This window comes from Cynocephalus volans, chromosome 7 (assembly GCF_027409185.1).
Source record: "Cynocephalus volans isolate mCynVol1 chromosome 7, mCynVol1.pri, whole genome shotgun sequence".
Lineage (NCBI taxonomy): Eukaryota > Metazoa > Chordata > Mammalia > Dermoptera > Cynocephalidae > Cynocephalus > Cynocephalus volans.
The window spans coordinates 113,669,260-113,686,801 of record NC_084466.1 but is presented as its reverse complement, the minus strand read 5'-3'; the positions used below and the strand labels follow the sequence as shown (position 1 = coordinate 113,686,801).

Sequence of the window (17,542 nt, the reverse complement as noted above, 5' to 3'; positions counted from 1 at the left end):
TGGCATAGAAAGAGAAATACTGCATGTTCTCACTCATAAATGGGAGCTAAAAAATATAAATAAATAAATACATCACCAGTTATAATACTACATTGAACTTTCAAAAGGAGAGAACAAAACTGTGGTTACTAGAGGTGGGAAAGGGAAATGGGGGAGTTAGCAAGAAATTGGTAAAGGATCACAAAGAGTAATCACATTTTGTAATGAAGAATATACTAATTATCATGATTTCATCATTGTGTATTATATGTAGATATTGATATTCAATTCTGTATCCCACAATTATGTATAACCTATTACATTTCAATAAAAAATATTCCTAATAATTAGAAAAAAACAAAACAAAACAAAACAAAACAAAAACAACTAATCCTGATGAGCATAGGAGGTTTGAGAAAGCAGAATTCTGGGTGACATTTTCCTCCACTGAACGCCATTGATAGAGGAGCCAGACAAACAGAAAATCACAATTCCCCAAACAACTTTTAGATAGAATGAAAGGAACATACTTAAAAGGGGAAAGGGGAGGGAGAGAAACAATGATGGTTGTCTAAAACAAAACCACTTTGATCTCAGTCAAAACAGATTATTCTGACACCAGTCTGCTGCTATCTTTGAACATACATTTCCCCACAAATCTTCTGTCTTTTTAAATTGAGCTATGAGTCAGCAGTAGGTAGTGCTGTGTGTGCAAAAAAGGACAAGGACGGAGGACATGCAGGCAGCCAGGGCACCTCCAATACTTCCTTGTGTTAGAAGTCTTTGCAAGAGTAATTTGATGAAAGTTTTTCAACTTTTAGGTCGCTAGTTTAAATTCTGTCTCCATTGATCATGAACAAAAGTGGGTGGTTGGTAGCATAGAAAAAACAGGAAAAATTCCTTGATGGTTTGACCCTAGTTCTTTCTTACAAGAGATGTCACTGCAACTGCCGTTCTTGCTTCTGCCTCGACCAGAAGCACAAAGGGTGATAGAAATGTCATTACTTCACGTATTTTTTTCGGCCTTTGTACCAGAGAAACTTGAGATATGAAAAAGACCAACTCCTTTCATCCTTAACTCACAGGTAAAATGATTAGCTATAATATGGTTCCTACATCTCTTAGGGATTTATTGAAATGAAAACGGAGCCACCTTACAAGTATCATGTACTTTTACATAGAAAGTTAAATTATATAAAGGCACATTCTTTAAAAATATGTAAATGTAGAATATATATAATTTCTTAACCTGAATCTTATAAATCTAAGATTTATTTTTTTCTGTTTCTTCTAACAAATGAATTCCCATAAATGTAAGGAAAAGAATTTCCATTATTTTATTAAATGCATGTGTTTTAATATTTTAATTCCTTTTCCTCTAATAAGTGAATTCCCATAAATGTAAAGAAAAAAATTCCATTATTTCATTAAATGCATGTGTTTTAATATTTGGTTTTTCCATTATTTATCATCATAATAATTTGACTAGTTCTTTTCTTCTTCCTGAAGAAACTGTAGTATTTTTCCCTTTTAATTATCCACAAAAATCCTCCAAATTTCCTTATTACTAATATGCTTCCCTTTATGTAAATTTGTTTTCTATACATTTTAATACTAAATGAACAATAAAAGCAAACTTTCTCTAGTTACCTTGACAAAAGGAAAAATAAAACAAGTATCAGAGCATAAGCCCAAAGAAGTACTCAGTCATGCCAACCAAATTTTGGCATCCTTAAATAATCAGAAAGAGCTAATAGAGATAGCCTCACTTTAGAAGAAAATTCAATCAACTGAACTTAAGCATCAGTTAGTTTCTATGGGGTTCACTTTCCACATTTGCAAAATAAGGTTAATATGTTTCATTATTTTTACACCATTTTCAATACAAATATTCTATAGAATCTTCACTTTTACATCATCAGGATTTGAGTGAGGGTATCAGGATTCAAACGGGATTTGAGCAAGATGTAGCTGTGCCTTTTGTCATCTCATTAGATGGTAAACATTGATGCCGGGATTTTCCTGGGTCAGTCACATTGAAATCTCTCCTAACTTTCAAGGCCGGCTTTCTGAATTCTTATATCAGCAGCTCCTGTCATTCCCATGTAGCATCAGGAGAAGATAAACTCTCTGCTCTGAACATTCACAGGTAAAATAATATGTCATGTTATGGTTCTTATGATTGTTACAGCAAGTGACAGTTATCAGCACCATATTTAGCACAACTGGAAGCTGCATATTCAGCCAAAGATATAGCCTTCTCTGGCCAAATGTGCTCTCGTCAGGAATATATAAATAGTGAGAATCAAGCTGTCCTCCTGCAAGTAACTCATATGCCCATGAATCTTGAACTGCAAATGGAAATATTGGCTAAACCTACACACTTTATCTAAATGAATAAACCAAGGCACAGAAATTACAAGATTTTTCCTATGGCCATAGAATGAAGTCAGTTCTGCCTCAGAATCAGAATGCCTACCATCAGCCTTTGAGTCTAAGGCTATTTCCTCTGTACAACACTGTGGCAAAAAAATACATGCAGCTGGGGCAAAGGGATCCAAGACAGAAAATAATAGTCAGCTGCAGACTCTTTGGATGCAAAAAACAAAATATTCAAGTGAATGTTTTCAATCCCTTCATTTTCTCCTGTAATGATTGCAGCTAATCCCTGCCAGCCAAACGTTAGTTCTTCAATCATGGCAATCAATAGAATAGAATAGCCTCAGAAACCCTCCATTCATATTACCCTTGCTTTCCTTTCCAGATGGGATTTTCATTCACTAGAGTGTAAGCAGGAATGTGAGGATTTTTTCCCTCATACACAAATATAGACTCATTGCTCTTCAAACTTGTCACTTTAGAACTTTATGTATATAGCAAGAGCATACCTGCAGATTTAATAAAACAGCACCAATCCTCATGGCTTCACTGATTTCAAGGCTATACATCAGCTGTGGGAAGCGGGGAGGGCTTTGATTATTTGGAGGAAGCACTTCAATGTACACAGTGCAGATGGAGTGCCTGCAGGGAAAGAGAAGTGAACAAGATGCTTAAAAATCTACATCACATTTATTGTTAGACTACATTCTTGATTCAGTTGTTGGGTTCACAGGAGAGAAAATTTCCAAATTTTATAGAAAATAATAAAATCAGAATGAAAGGATGGAAAAAATAAAAGCTACCACCAAAATATAATGCTCTTATGAAATTATCTTATTAAAAGAAAGGAAATTGCTTTCAGTATCTATTTTTCCTCCTTAGATTAACAGTGGAAATTAAAAAGGAGTAGCTGTACAAATAAAGCTAATTAATTAACTTGCCTTGACTTCTGAATATATTTTTTAATGCTCCTCTAATAGCAAAAGCATTCTATAAAAATCTGGTAATAGGAGCTGTCCTTGGGGCTTTCTTCCTATTAAACCAGCAGAGGGAGTATTGATTAAAATAGTACAACAAACAAATTATGAACTGAATTTTATTAGTTCTGTAGCTGACATCAATAGCTATTGTAAGTGTATGTTAAGAGTCAGGATCATAAAGTAATCCTTGTGCAAAATAGTTGCAAACAAAAGTAAATACATTTTAAAATCGTCTTTAAAAAACATAATATGAACAATGAAAAATTAGATTTAATTAAAACCTTACATTTACAGGGAATTTTCTTGAAGAATAAGAAGATACTTTATTATTATAAGGAGAAGAATACCACTGGCATAATCAGCTCCTCTGATACCTCTGAACTTTGAAATTTCTTTACAAAACTAAAGCTGAAGAAGCAAGATGTTCAAGGTTTGTAAAGAAGAAACATTGGCTAAAATATATTAATGAGAACTGGGAATTTACAAAATTAGTTCACTGTCTTGATATATATATATATTGTATATAATATATATGTAATAAAATAATATAAATAATAAAATAAATAATAAAAATTAAAAAATATTATTTATATATAAATAATAAAAATAAAATAAATGATAAAATAATAATATATATATAATACATATATGTATATATGTATACATGTATATATAATTTTATACAAACATACCACCACTGCTTGATATGTATGCTTTAAACTTTTTTAAATCATGTTATTTTTGTTCTAAACACACTAACACGTTTGTTATAATTTCTATTTGTAGGCTAGAATTTTCTTAAAGTAGCCCAAAACTCTTTTTAATAAGTGCTTCAATTAAAAGATGTGGTCAACAAACACATTCTTTGGAGATTATTAACTAAACCAATTGGATTTTTGAAAAGCTTATTTTAAGAGAAATTCAGATCATGGGCACTGAAATTTGTTTGTACAGCTTTTCACATTATTAAATGCCTGAATTCAAGTTGTTTCTGAGCATGTCCTCAGTAGACAGTTATATACCTATAGAAAATTAAGCATCTCTAAATAGCTGCAATGACTTTAAAGAATTTCATATTTATATTTATTTCATTATTGTTCCAAGGTAATCTCATTTTAAATTAAAATATTTCAGACTTTTAAAAATCAGTTAAAATATCTGTATTCATTCTTGCTTCTGATTTTATCACTTTATTATTAAATTTTGCCAGTAAAATTAATCAAATTATAATTATTTATCTTCTCTTTATATATATATATAAAACTGATCCTTTAAGGGTAGAGAGTTTAAAATAGGTTAAAATGAATAATGAGGTTTTGCTTATAAATTTATAGGTATATAGGTATCAATCTGAAATCAAAAAAACAAAAGTTATTTTTTACAAAAAGGAAGTTACAAAATTTAATGTACATTTCAAAGAGCCCACTTCCTATGTTGTGAACACACAGGAATTGTTATTTTGAGGTAGACCTACTATCCTCACAGGGAGTGATCTGGCCCCAACAGCAGTGCTGGGATGTACATTCTCCCTTACATTACCCTCAAAGATCCTGGCTAATTTTAGGGTCTGTTATTCATCAACTCATTCAAACATTTCATAAATCTGTTTCTTTTTTTTCTGACAGCACATTCTCTATGCATGATAAGTCCTGTAACATTATTGATAATAACTGTCAGTGAGTAATGTTCGGCACAGGATTTGTAACCAGACATTCCTGGGTTAGAATTTTTTGTGTGTGTGTGTGACCGGTAAGGGGATTGTAACCCTTGGCTTGGTGTCGTCCGCACCACGCTCAGCCACTGAGCGCACTGGCCATCCCTATATAAGATCCGAACCCACGGCCTCGGCGCTCCCAGCGCCGCTCTCTCCTGAGTGAGCCACAGGTTCAGCCCCTGAGTTAGAATTTTGATGTTGCCATTTTGTGATCTTGGGCAAATTACTTATTTCAGCTTCATTATTTTCATCTGATAAATAAGAATAATAACAACATCTAAGGTTAGCATGAAAATTGAATAAGATTGCATATATATGCGTGTGCATGCAAATGTATGTGCATATGTATATGTACACATATGTAAAACACATTTATCATTTATCACTGATAAATTACTCAGATTAAGGCTTCTTATTCTATTCTATGGATGTGGCAAACTTATTTATATCTTTGCAATATTTTAGATATTTTAATTGCATCATTTCACTTTTCTAGGCTAAATACCTACAGGGAAGGTAACCCGGCTCCCCTCTACAGTATGGAGTTTGATGGTGTTGGGGTTTGAACATATTGGGTCAGTATCTTTGGGGTGAGATACAAGAATCTACATTTTCCACAGATTTCCAAGGTTTTACTTACATATGCTAGATTTTGACAACCACTGCCCCAGAACCTAGTGGAGGGTATAACCTGATCCTCCACACACTGACCTAAAGTTGTCCTCAATAGATTCAAGAGATTCCTCCTCGATTAACATTTTTTGACCTGAAACAACCTGTACTCCAAATTCAAAGCTTCCTTTAAAAGAGCTAGGCATTTCCTGCTTTTGATATTCTTTAGAGCTTCAGCTTACTGGTCTGGAATACAAGAATAAAGTAAAGACTTTACAAGAATATTAGTCTTTTGAGGCTTGTCAAAGTACAGTTTACTCTAAACTTATTCCAGTTCATATATATATAGATATATCCTTGTTCTTTTTCCATTTCTCTATTTTCCAGAATTAGAGGGCTAAACTGTTTACACCCAAAATACTACAATAAGAAACTCTAACTCATATGAGGCTCTTTGTATTTGCCATGGAGAAGAAAACTTCAAAGTGCTCAGAAGAAAAGAGTACGAGACACCAAGGCAGAAGACTGAGAGCAACTGTGGTCCAACGTGATCTTCCTCATTTGCCCTTACACCTATGCTTCCTCTGCTCCCTGCCCCAGTAATTCAACTGCTAGAATTGCTCATTGTTTTTTTTTTTTTGTTTTTGTTTCCCCTTTTGAACTTGGATCTTAGAGTTATTTGGGGAAGATTATATTTCAAGGTCTTGCAATTTTTCATCCTCAACTTTCTGGCACTTTCCTCCAATGTGTTTAAATAAGCACCAGCCTTTTTGAGGGTTATTGCCTTTAAAATATTATCTCTTTTTTTATCCCTAATGTCAGCATACTGTCAGGGCTAGCTTTCCTGAAATTGAATACCAATAGTATTAACAGTAAAATTATAATGTTAATGCTGTAATAAATAGTAGTAATTTAACAGCATCATTTAAGCACGTAATAAAACAGGCAGTCACTAGAGAAATAACATTTTATACAAGAATTTTGTATTTACATTTTATAGTTAGTTTTAAATGCATAAAACTAAGCATGTGCATAACCCAAATTTTATTTTTGTAATATAACCAATATAATGCAGATAAACCTCCATTTCTAAAACTGAAATTCATAAAGCTTTGTTCTTTCTCATTTGGTAATGATGGTCAGAATAGAACAAAAAAGGTAATTATTTTTTAAATAATCTTTTGATTTTAAAAGACCCTTGAAACCATCTAAATTAATTATCTCTTTTTTTTTTTTTTTTTTTTTTTTTTTTACGAAAGAGGGTATAAAACTCAGAAAGATTAAGTGACTGAATCAAGGTTACTAAGTCAATTAGCAGCAGCAGATGAACTCCAAAAGACAAGGCTTCTGAATTCAAAATCTGCCTGCCCTTTCTCCCCACACCTCACAAGAACAAATATGGAAAATAAATAGGATTTTTTTTTTATCTGATGTGTGTAAATATAAAACATCCTTGGTTTATAACAAAGGATGTTACCTTACATGAAACCATAAATGATTTCAACTCCCGGGCTCAGACAATGTTATTTCAATTTTTAATTATTTATACCATGAATGAAACTTCATCTCTAGCACTTACTATCAGAACAAAATAAAACATGAATTAAGAAGAGTCTGGTAAGGTAGATTTAAGATGCTTTAACTTTGGAAACGGTATAATTAAAAAGGATAAAAATATGTTTTTTCTGATATGACACTGATGTTGCTGGCATTTAGAAGATTGTACAATCTGTATTGCAATTTGTTATTAAATATGTCTATATATGCTACAAGCTGTCCATTTATAATTCTACATTTCTATTTTGTTTCTAAGATAAAGGTTACAGGTGTTTATATTGCTTTTCCTAGTAGACTTAAGACAGACAAAATTGTATTTTTTCTTTATCTTTCACCACTATTGTGCTAGAAAAGCAATATTTACAGTTTAATGACCACAAATTCTATTCTACTATTTTGGAAGTGCATGTTGCAATCTATATCAGCAAAAACTTCAGATTTATAACCTATGTAAGAGGTCAGAGAAAACTTCTCAGGGGAATTTACAGGGGCAGGGTTTTAAGATGCAAGATGTATTCACATGTAAAAACCACAGGGCATTACAGACAGAGAAAAACATGTGCAAAATCACAAAGCAATAAACAAGATAATTATGTTTTGTACCACTAAAGAGAAGGGTCTGGATGGGGCAGCCACAGTAGGTAAGATTAGAGAAGTAGGACACATGTGCTACACCTGTTAATAAAAAGTTCATCGTGACAATGGGAATGGGTTGATAGATTTTAAGCAGGTTAGTAACTAAACATGCCAAGTCATTTATAGTCCCATAACAACACACTGCTTTCTTGTGTTCCCTCGTCTTTGCTCGTTTCCTCTACTTGGCGATCCCATTCCTGTCCAAGTGAATCTGCACTTGTATTTATCCACTACCAATGTCCAGATTTACCTGTGCCTCCATCTGAATGTCATGAGGGCAGAGATCTCATCTTACTTGTCTTACCTTTCCACTGTCTCCCCAAGAGACTAAGATTTGTGGGAACTAAGTAAACTTTTGTTAGAATAAATAAATAACATCATTATTTATTTATTAACATTAAATACAGCATGTAAACTTATTTAAAAGAAGGTATATTTAAAATAGAAAAATAATTTTATCTGAGAATGAATTACTTAATCTTGTGTTAATTAAATACAGATTTAGATTTGATAAAAGAAAAAATGTGGAAAAAAGTATGCTATGTCATGCATCAATCATTTCATCATAATTTTATTGTCAGCTATTTGGGGACAGAGATTGTCTTTTATTCTCTCTGTCTTCTAAATACCTTAGAACTTGCTTTATTTATATTATAATTAAATAATTATTTATAATTTAATTGAATTAAATAAGTACAAGATGACCTACATACACCACTAGAGTAAATAATATCCCCAAATATCTTATGACATTTTTTATCTTTTGGTTTTTAGCTCTCCTCTAATGCTTATTAAAGTCAAAAAAAAAAAAAAAACCCAAAAAACTATGAACTATTCTCCTCTCACTGAATCTTTAGCAAGTTTACTAAATTAGAATAACAAATACATAAAGAGTTAATTCATATCTGACTTATTTTGAGTCAATGCTATTTAATTTTATGAATTTAAGTTGCCAATCTCAAAAGAATAATATGAAAACTTGCCCAAGTTCTGAATGTCACTGCCATTGATTTTGATGTTATTATTTAATCAGGTGTATATGCCACTGTTTCTGGCTTGGTAAATTTGTAAAGCATATCAAAATTTATATTTTTACATTTATAACTTTTAAATGGCATCTTCCTTCCAAAGGAAATACTGAAAGCAAAACCTCACAACTCTTCAGTCCATACATTAACTCAGTTTGAAGGATTAATTCCCTCCAGAATATAGCAAATGCCTTTATCCTAAGGTGAACATGACATTATTACAGCTGGCAGAAAGGAACTATACTGATTTTAATCTCGGCAGGTCCTATTCAATGTTTGACCAAACATTATAAGGTGATCTTTTAGTACCCAAGCCATAGCCTATAAAAAACAAAACAATGAGGCTAGGCCAAATAAAAGTCTGGTGTCACTGAAAAGATCTGTATACTCAGATTCTGAAGATGGCACTTTGTTTCCTGGTGTGAGATACAATTCTACTCTAGTAAAAAACTATTATTGTATTGCTAATATAGACAACAGCTTTTCTGGGCAAATCAGTGATATGACTTGCAAATAGTAACTGAATAAAGAAGGTTATAAAATCTCAATCAATGAAATGATTCAAAGCACTTCAATCACAATAATCATAATATATCACTACATATAGATAAGAACAGATCTATTTATCATAGCACTATCTTCAATGAAAAATGTATATAATAAAATAAATTGATATTGATGAATACTGATGGATTTTAATGAAAGTTTAAATAACAAAAAAGGTTACTTTGTTTTTATAACTAGCATTATTAATACTGCTATTAAATAATTGTAATTTTTCTCCAGAAGGGTAACTACAAAGATAATGGATATGGAACAGAGGGGAGGAAAAAAATTTTAGAATCTCACAGCCTTGAGTTCAAACTATGATCCTACCGCTTGTTTACTGGAGGGCTGGGGATGAGAAAGAAGGTAGCTTAGCCAAGTCAATTATTCTATTTCAGCCTCAGATCTCTGGTCTGCAAAAATAAGTATAATTATGAAAAAGTCACAATGTTGTTAGTATTAGAAATTATGTATGTAAAGTTGCTAGCATGGTGTCCAGCCCTAGTGAGCACTCAATAAATGGCATCTGGCTGGCTTGTTAACTCAACTGGTTCAAGTGTGGTGTTGTAACACCAGAACCAAGGGTTCAGATCCATGTACCAGCCAGCTGCAAAAAAAAAAAAAAAAAGAAAGAAAGAAAGAAAAGAAGAAAATATCCATAGAATTAAATAGAATCAATCATCTTTAACTCCTCTTCAGAATAACCCAGCATAAATAAAGCTATTACTTGAAATTGGTTCGAACTTTATTTGAATCTTATTTTAGATTCTGTAACTACTAAGTATTTAAAAGTATTGTATACATTTCTTCCACGAAACAGCCCTTAACCATTTTCTCAGGTTCAGGCATACATATGTATTTGCTTTTCAGATGTATGAGGGTACTTCAAAAAGTTCATGGAAAGATTTGTATAATCTTTTTATTCTATTTTTCCGTGAACTTTTTGAAGCACCCTCATATTAACCATAGCCACATCTAAATAAATGTCTCTAAAATTAAATTCATGCCCTCATCCAAACCAGGTGCACCAACTTGACATCATCAGCACCGGTTACCTTAGACAAAAACCTAATTTTTTAAAACTATTTTATCTCTCCATTCTGTGACATGGCTTTTAACTTTCCAGTCCCTCCTTGAATCGATTTATGTACTAGTACCACTAACTGGCTAATGGCAATTATACATCAACACACAGCTTCTTTAGACCTCTGAGGCTCTGTAAATAATGTTTCATACTTTTTTCACCTGGCAAACCTCTACTTTTTCTCCTAAACTCATCTTAGGGGGACTTCTCATAATTCCTACATTATGATAAGTGCCCCTCATCAATGTCCCTGAGAGTCCAAAACTGCCTTAAACTCAAAATTACCACGCTAAACTGAATTTAAGTACAATCATGCTTCATTTAATGATGGGGATTCATTCTGAGAAATGCATCATTAAGTGATTTTGTCACGTGAGTATCATAGGGTGTACTTACACAAGCCTGGATGGTATAGCCTACTCCAGATCCATTATAATCTTATGGGGCCACCATTATATATGGGGTCTGTTGTTGACCAAAATGTCATTACATGACACATGACTCTATTTATATTCTTCTTTCCATTTTTCACTGTATTTTTCTTTTGCCTACAAATGACAGTACTATGTTTATCAGTGAATTCTAGAATGTGGTAAATGGTAGTTACATAATAAATGGTTTGTTAGACTGAAAAAAAAAAAATCCAACTGTCACAGACACCTGAAGGAAATGAGGTCCTGGGGAAATCTGAGAAAAGAGCCATATAGGCTGAAAGGAGATGAAACCCACGTTCAAAAGTTTGAAAGGTAACTGCGATCCTCAGGGGCAGAGAGAAGACCAGTGCAATGACTGGAGTGGATTGACAAGAAATTCAAGCAGAAGATAAGGTTGGTATGAGTTGGTGACAGAAAGGGGTGTCCTACAACTGCTGGTAGCTGGAAAACTGTACTAGGACCCACTGGCTTTTTAAATGATTTTGCATTTTACTCAGAAGTGAGATGTGAAAGACCTGGAGAGCTTGAGTAAATAAATGAAAACTTTTCCATGTTACCAGGATAACTCAGGCTACTGTGCTGAGAAGAGAATGAAAGAGGCACAGGCAAAAATCTAGTTAGAAGAGGATTTCAACACTCTAGAGAGTTCAGTGGCTTAGACTGGTATGTTAATAATCAAAGTGGCAGGACTTGTTGGTATATATATTTCTGAATATATTTTGAGGGTAGAGCTTAGAAGATTTGTTGAAGGTTATGTTTTGAGTTTGAAAGAAAAAGAGGCACTGAGGATGACTCCAAGAGTGTTTGATCAGAGTGAATGCAAGATTGGAGATGCTTTAAACCACATATTGGATACAGGAGTCACCAAGAATTATGACAGGAGTGCTGTTGAAGTGAATGTCACAGAGGCAGAATCTAAACTGTTCCAGAGTGACCTGCATGTCTGTAGATGACAACAGTATATGAGGTTAGAGAGAAGAAGAGATAATGGGAAGGACCTTGCATCTGTTATTGACAGTGGTATGGAGGAGTAACATTTATTGTGTTTTTATGACATGAGATTTAAAGAGAGAATACTAAGAAGGAGGAACAATATTCTATAAATATCAGTGAGAAACTACCAAATCTCCATGATTAATGGTAGAAGGGGTGTGGAGAGAGAAAAATTCCCCATGCCATGCGTTGTAGGTCAACAGTGGCCTTTTCTCTCTTTTGGGAACTGCTTACACGCATGGGAACGATCCACTCTTTAAAATTCTGTTCCAGTCCTCCTGTCAAGCTACCTGGATCCGGTGTAGTTCTGGGTAGTACTACTTTAAGAATTTCCTGTATTTCCTCCATAGGATTGGTCTCAAGATTTTCTAGTTTTGGGGGGCTCAATTTTGGTAAATTGTGTCTTCCTTAACAATTATCGATTCATGGTTTTTTAAAAATTTTATCTATGTTAAAACAAAGTCTCATGAATCTTTCGATTTCTTCTATTTATGTGTTATTTTCCCACAAGAATTCATTATGTTAAGTTGAATTTTCTTCCTTTTTTGATTATTTTAGTAGTGGTTTATCTATTTAATTACGTTTTTATTTTTGTTGGTTTTTTTTCAGAGTACCAAATTTGGATGTATTTATTAATTGTAGAGATGCTTCTAACTCATTCATGTCTGCTATTACACCTATTGATTCTTTTTTGTGTCTTCCTGTGTTTTTTATTTGTTCTTTTTATGAGTTATTATAACAACTGTACAAAATCTTGTTAAAATTTCTCAGAAAGTACAGAATAATTTTACAAAATAAAAAATCAACAAATATATTACACAGTTTATTTCCAGAGTAAAACATCATGACCCAGTATGATTCATACCAGGAATGTAAAATGCATTTATTTTAGTTTCTATATAAAGACTAATCGTGCAGTCGGCTCAAGAAGAAAAGTCTTTTCCATTCTCATATATGATGGATACTTATTTGACTTGATTAAACCACCATTCTTATTTTTAAAATTCAATAAAAAGGGAAAAAAATCAATACTTTCTTAAGGGAATAATATACCATTTTTAAAACCATAACCCTTCAAATAGGGAAACATGGAGGTGTTCTCACTCGTGTCAAAAGCAAGACAAGCATTTTTATTGGAAGTAAGCACTAGCAAATGGAATTAAAGGAAAGAAAACAAAAAGAAGGATATAAAATTATCACTATTTATAAAATATATTATTGAATAATGTGAAACAATCAATGGCAAGCTACAAAAACATGAGAATTAAATAAGGAAGTAGATTAAAATTTAATGTAAAAAGATTAATAGCTTTCCTGTATACAAACATCAACCTGTTAGAACTTACAAGAAATGAGTCAATTTACAATAAAAACAAAAGATATAGAAATAGATCAAAAAGGAAATGTACAGGACTTGCATAAAGAAAACAAACAAACAAAAAAAACTACAGAAGACACAAAAGAAATGATGAACAAATGAAGAGACAAAAAAGTCTTGGATCAAATGATTCAATGTCAAAAGTACATAATATTTCCTAAGTAGTTAATTTATAGATTGAATGTGTTCCTAAAAAAAAATAGTTAAAAACAAAAACAGCAACAACAAACCCACTGAACTAGCTTATTTAAAGTCAAAGGGAAAAATTAACAGAAAGATTATACAGGAAAATTTTGGAGGGAAAAACAGCATTTAGGTAAGTTAGTACCACCAGATGATAAAGCATAGTATAGAAACAGCAATTATAATAACAAATGTAACATGTCCAATTAGTGAAGAAAAGATGAGCTATCCAGTATGTTATGTGGGGACAAGAGGGTAGTTGATTTAAAAAATGTGGCTGGATTAATATCTCCTACTACACACTAGCATAAATTCCATATGTAAAAAAGAATTAAATATACAATATGAACCCACAAACATACTATTAGAAAATGTAGAATAATTATAATATGAGCTTAATATACTAATAGAAAAATGAGTAAATGTTATGAATACAGAATTCACAGAAAAAATCATAGAATTGGCTCTTAAATGTAAGAAATATACTCAAACTCACTAATATCCAAAGGGATAAAAAATAGATACCATTTCTTATCAGATTGGCAAAAATCTAAATATTTGATATTACACATGAATGGAAGATTGTATAGAATTAGCCATTCTCAGACTGTGTAGTTGGAATTGCAAATTATAGTTGTTATAAGCCCTGCAGAAGGCAATTGAGCAATTACTATAAAGCTTACAATTGTATACGCTCTTTTATCTCACATCAGGGAATGTACTGATGTACTTGCACACATTCAAAATAAAGCATTTCCTTTTTTTTTTTTTTTTTTTTTTAAATTTTATTTTGTCGATATACATTGTAGCTGATTAATGCTCCCCATCACCAAAACCTCCCTCCCTTCTCCCTCCCCCCCTCCCCCCCAACCATGTCCTTTCTGTTTGTTTGTTGTATCAACTTCAAATAATTGTGGTTGTTATATCTTCTTCCCCCCCCCCGATTTGTGTGTGTATGTGTGTATGTGTGTGTGTGAATTTATATATTAATTTTTAGCTCCCACCAATAAGTGAGAACATGTGGTATTTCTCTTTCTGTGCCTGACTTGTTTCACTTAATATAATTCTCTCAAGGTCCATCCATGTTGTTGCAAATGGCAGTATTTCATTCGTTTTTATAGCTGAGTAGTATTCCATTGTGTAGATGTACCACATTTTCCGTATCCACTCATCTGATGATGGGCATTTGGGCTGGTTCCAACTCTTGGCTATTGTAAAGAGTGCTGCGATGAACATTGGGGAACAGGTATACCTTCGACTTGATGATTTCCATTCCTCTGGGTATATTCCCAACAGTGGGATGGCTGGGTCGTATGGTAGATCTATTTGCAATTGTTTAAGGAACCTCCATACCATTTTCCATAGAGGCTGCACCATTTTGCAGTCCCACCAACAATGTATGAGAGTTCCTTTTTCTCCGCAGCCTCGCCAGCATTTATCGTTCATAGTCTTTTGGATTTTAGCCATCCTAACTGGGGTTAGATGGTATCTCAATGTGGTTTTGATTTGCATTTCCCAGATGCTGAGTGATGTTGAGCATTTTTTCATATGTCTGTTGGCCATTTGGATATCTTCCTTAGAGAAATGCCTACTTAGCTCTTTTGCCCATTTTTTAATTGGGTTGCTTGTTTTCTTCTTGTAAAGTTGTTTGAGTTCCTTATATATTCTGGATATTAATCCTTTGTCAGATGTATATTTTGCAAATATTTTCTCCCACTCTGTTGGTTGTCTTTTAACTCTTTTAATTGTTTCTTTTGCTGTGCAGAAGCTTTTTAGTTTGGTATAATCCCATTTGTTTATTTTTCCTTTGGTTGCCCGTGCTTTTGGGGTCGTATTCATGAAGTCTGTGCCCAGTCCTATTTCCTGAAGTGTTTCCCCTATGTTCTCTTTAAGAAGTTTTATTGTCTCAGGGTGTATATTTAAATCCTTAATCCATTTTGAGTTGATTTTAGTATACGGTGAGAGGTATGGATCTAGTTTCATTCTCCTGCATATCGATATCCAGTTATCCCAGCACCACTTGCTGAAGAGGCAGTCCCTTCCCCAGTGAATAGGCTTGGTGCCTTTGTCAAAGATCAGATGGCAGTAAGTGTGTGGGTTGATTTCTGGATTCTCTATTCTATTCCATTGGTCAGTGTGTCTGTTTTTATGCCAGTACCATACTGTTTTGGTTATTATAGCTTTGTAGTATAGCTTAAAGTCAGGTAGTGTTATGCCTCCAGCTTTATTTTTTTTGCTGAGCATTGCTTTGGCTATTCGTGGTCTTTTATTGTTCCATATAAATGTCTGAATAGTTTTTTCCATTTCTGAGAAAAATGTCTTTGGTATTTTGATGGGGATTGCATTGAATTTGTATATCACTTTGGGTAGTATGGACATTTTCACTATGTTGATTCTTCCAATCCAAGAGCCTGGGATATCCTTCCATCTTCTTGTATCCTCTCTAATTTCTCTCAGCAGTGGTTTGTAGTTCTCATTATAGAGATTTTTCACCTCCTTGGTTAACTCAATTCCTAAGTATTTTATTTTTTTGGTGGCTATTGTAAATGGGCAGGCTTTCTTGATTTCTCTTTCTGCATGTTCACTATTGGAGAAAAGAAATGCTACTGATTTTTGTGTGTTGATTTTGTATCCTGCTACTGTGCTGAAATCATTTATCAATTCCAACAGTTTTTTTGTAGAGGTTTTAGGCTGTTCGATATATAGGATCATGTCATCTGCAAACAGGGACAGTTTGACTTCATCTTTTCCAATCTGGATGCCCTTTATTTCCTTCTCTTCTCTGATTGCTCTGGCTAGTACTTCCAACACTATGTTGAATAAGAGTGGTGAGAGTGGGCATCCTTGTCTCGTGCCTGTTCTTAAAGGAAAAGCTTTCAGCTTTTCCCCATTCAGGATGATATTGGCAGTGGGTTTGGCATATATGGCTTTAATTATGTTGAGATACTTTCCCTCTATACCTAACTTATAGAGGGTCTTTGTCATGAATGAGTGCTGAACTTTATCAAATGCTTTTTCAGCATCTATAGAGATGATCATATGGTCCTTGTGTTTGAGTTTATTAATATGGTGTATCACATTTATTGATTTGCGTATGTTGAACCAACCTTGCATCCCTGGGATGAATCCCACTTGATCGTGATGAATAATTTTTCGTATGTGTTGCTGTATTCTGTTTGCTAGTATTTTAGTGAGGATTTTTGCATCTATATTCATCAAGGATATCGGCCTGTAGTTTTCTTTTTTGGTTATATCTTTACCTGGTTTTGGTATCAGGATGATGTTTGCTTCATAGAATGAGTTTGGGAGATTTGCGTCCGTTTCAATCTTTTGGAATAGTTTGTAAAGAATTGGTGTCAATTCCTCTTTGAATGTTTGGTAAAATTCTGCTGTGAATCCATCTGGTCCTGGACTTTTCTTTGTTGGGAGCCTTCTGATAACAGCTTCAATCTCCTTTATTGTTATTGGTCTGTTCAAATTTTCTACGTCTTCACGGTTCAGTTTTGGGAGCTTGTGTGTGTCCAGAAATTTATCCATTTCCTCCAGATTTTCAAATTTGTTGGCGTATAGTTGTTTATAGTAGTCTCGAATGATTCCTTGTATTTCAGATGAATCAGTTGTAATATCGCCTTTTTCATTTCTAATTTTTGTTATTTGAGTCTTCTCTCTTCTTTTTTTTGTTAGCCATGCTAATGGTTTGTCAATTTTATTTATCTTTTCAAAAAACCAACTTTTTGATTCGTTGATCTTTTGAATTGTTTTTTGGTTTTCAATTTCATTCAGTTCTGCTCTGATCTTAATGATTTCTTTCCGTCTGCTAACTTTATGATTGGATTGTTCTTGTTTTTCTAGTTCTTTAAGGTGAAGTGTTAGGTTGTTCACTTGCCAGCTTTCCATTCTTCTGAAGTGAGCATTTAATGCAATAAATTTTCCCCTCAATACTGCTTTTGCAGTATCCCACAGGTTTTGGTATGATGTATCATTGTTTTCATTAGTTTCAATAAACTTTTTGATTTCCTGCTTGATTTCTTCTTGGACC

General features: G+C 33.2%; 1 protein-coding gene across 10 annotated transcripts in view; it reads right to left on the bottom strand.

Annotated features, from left to right (window-relative positions):
- The window catches only part of PCDH15 (protocadherin related 15), an 801,855-nt gene that overhangs the window by 302,451 nt on the left and 481,862 nt on the right, over positions 1-17,542 (bottom strand). For all 10 annotated transcript variants that reach the window (XM_063103018.1, XM_063103019.1, XM_063103017.1 and 7 more), the window contains one exon: positions 2,868-3,000. In XM_063103018.1, coding sequence (XP_062959088.1) covers positions 2,868-3,000 — 133 coding nt within the window. The remainder of the gene's footprint in view (positions 1-2,867; positions 3,001-17,542) is intronic.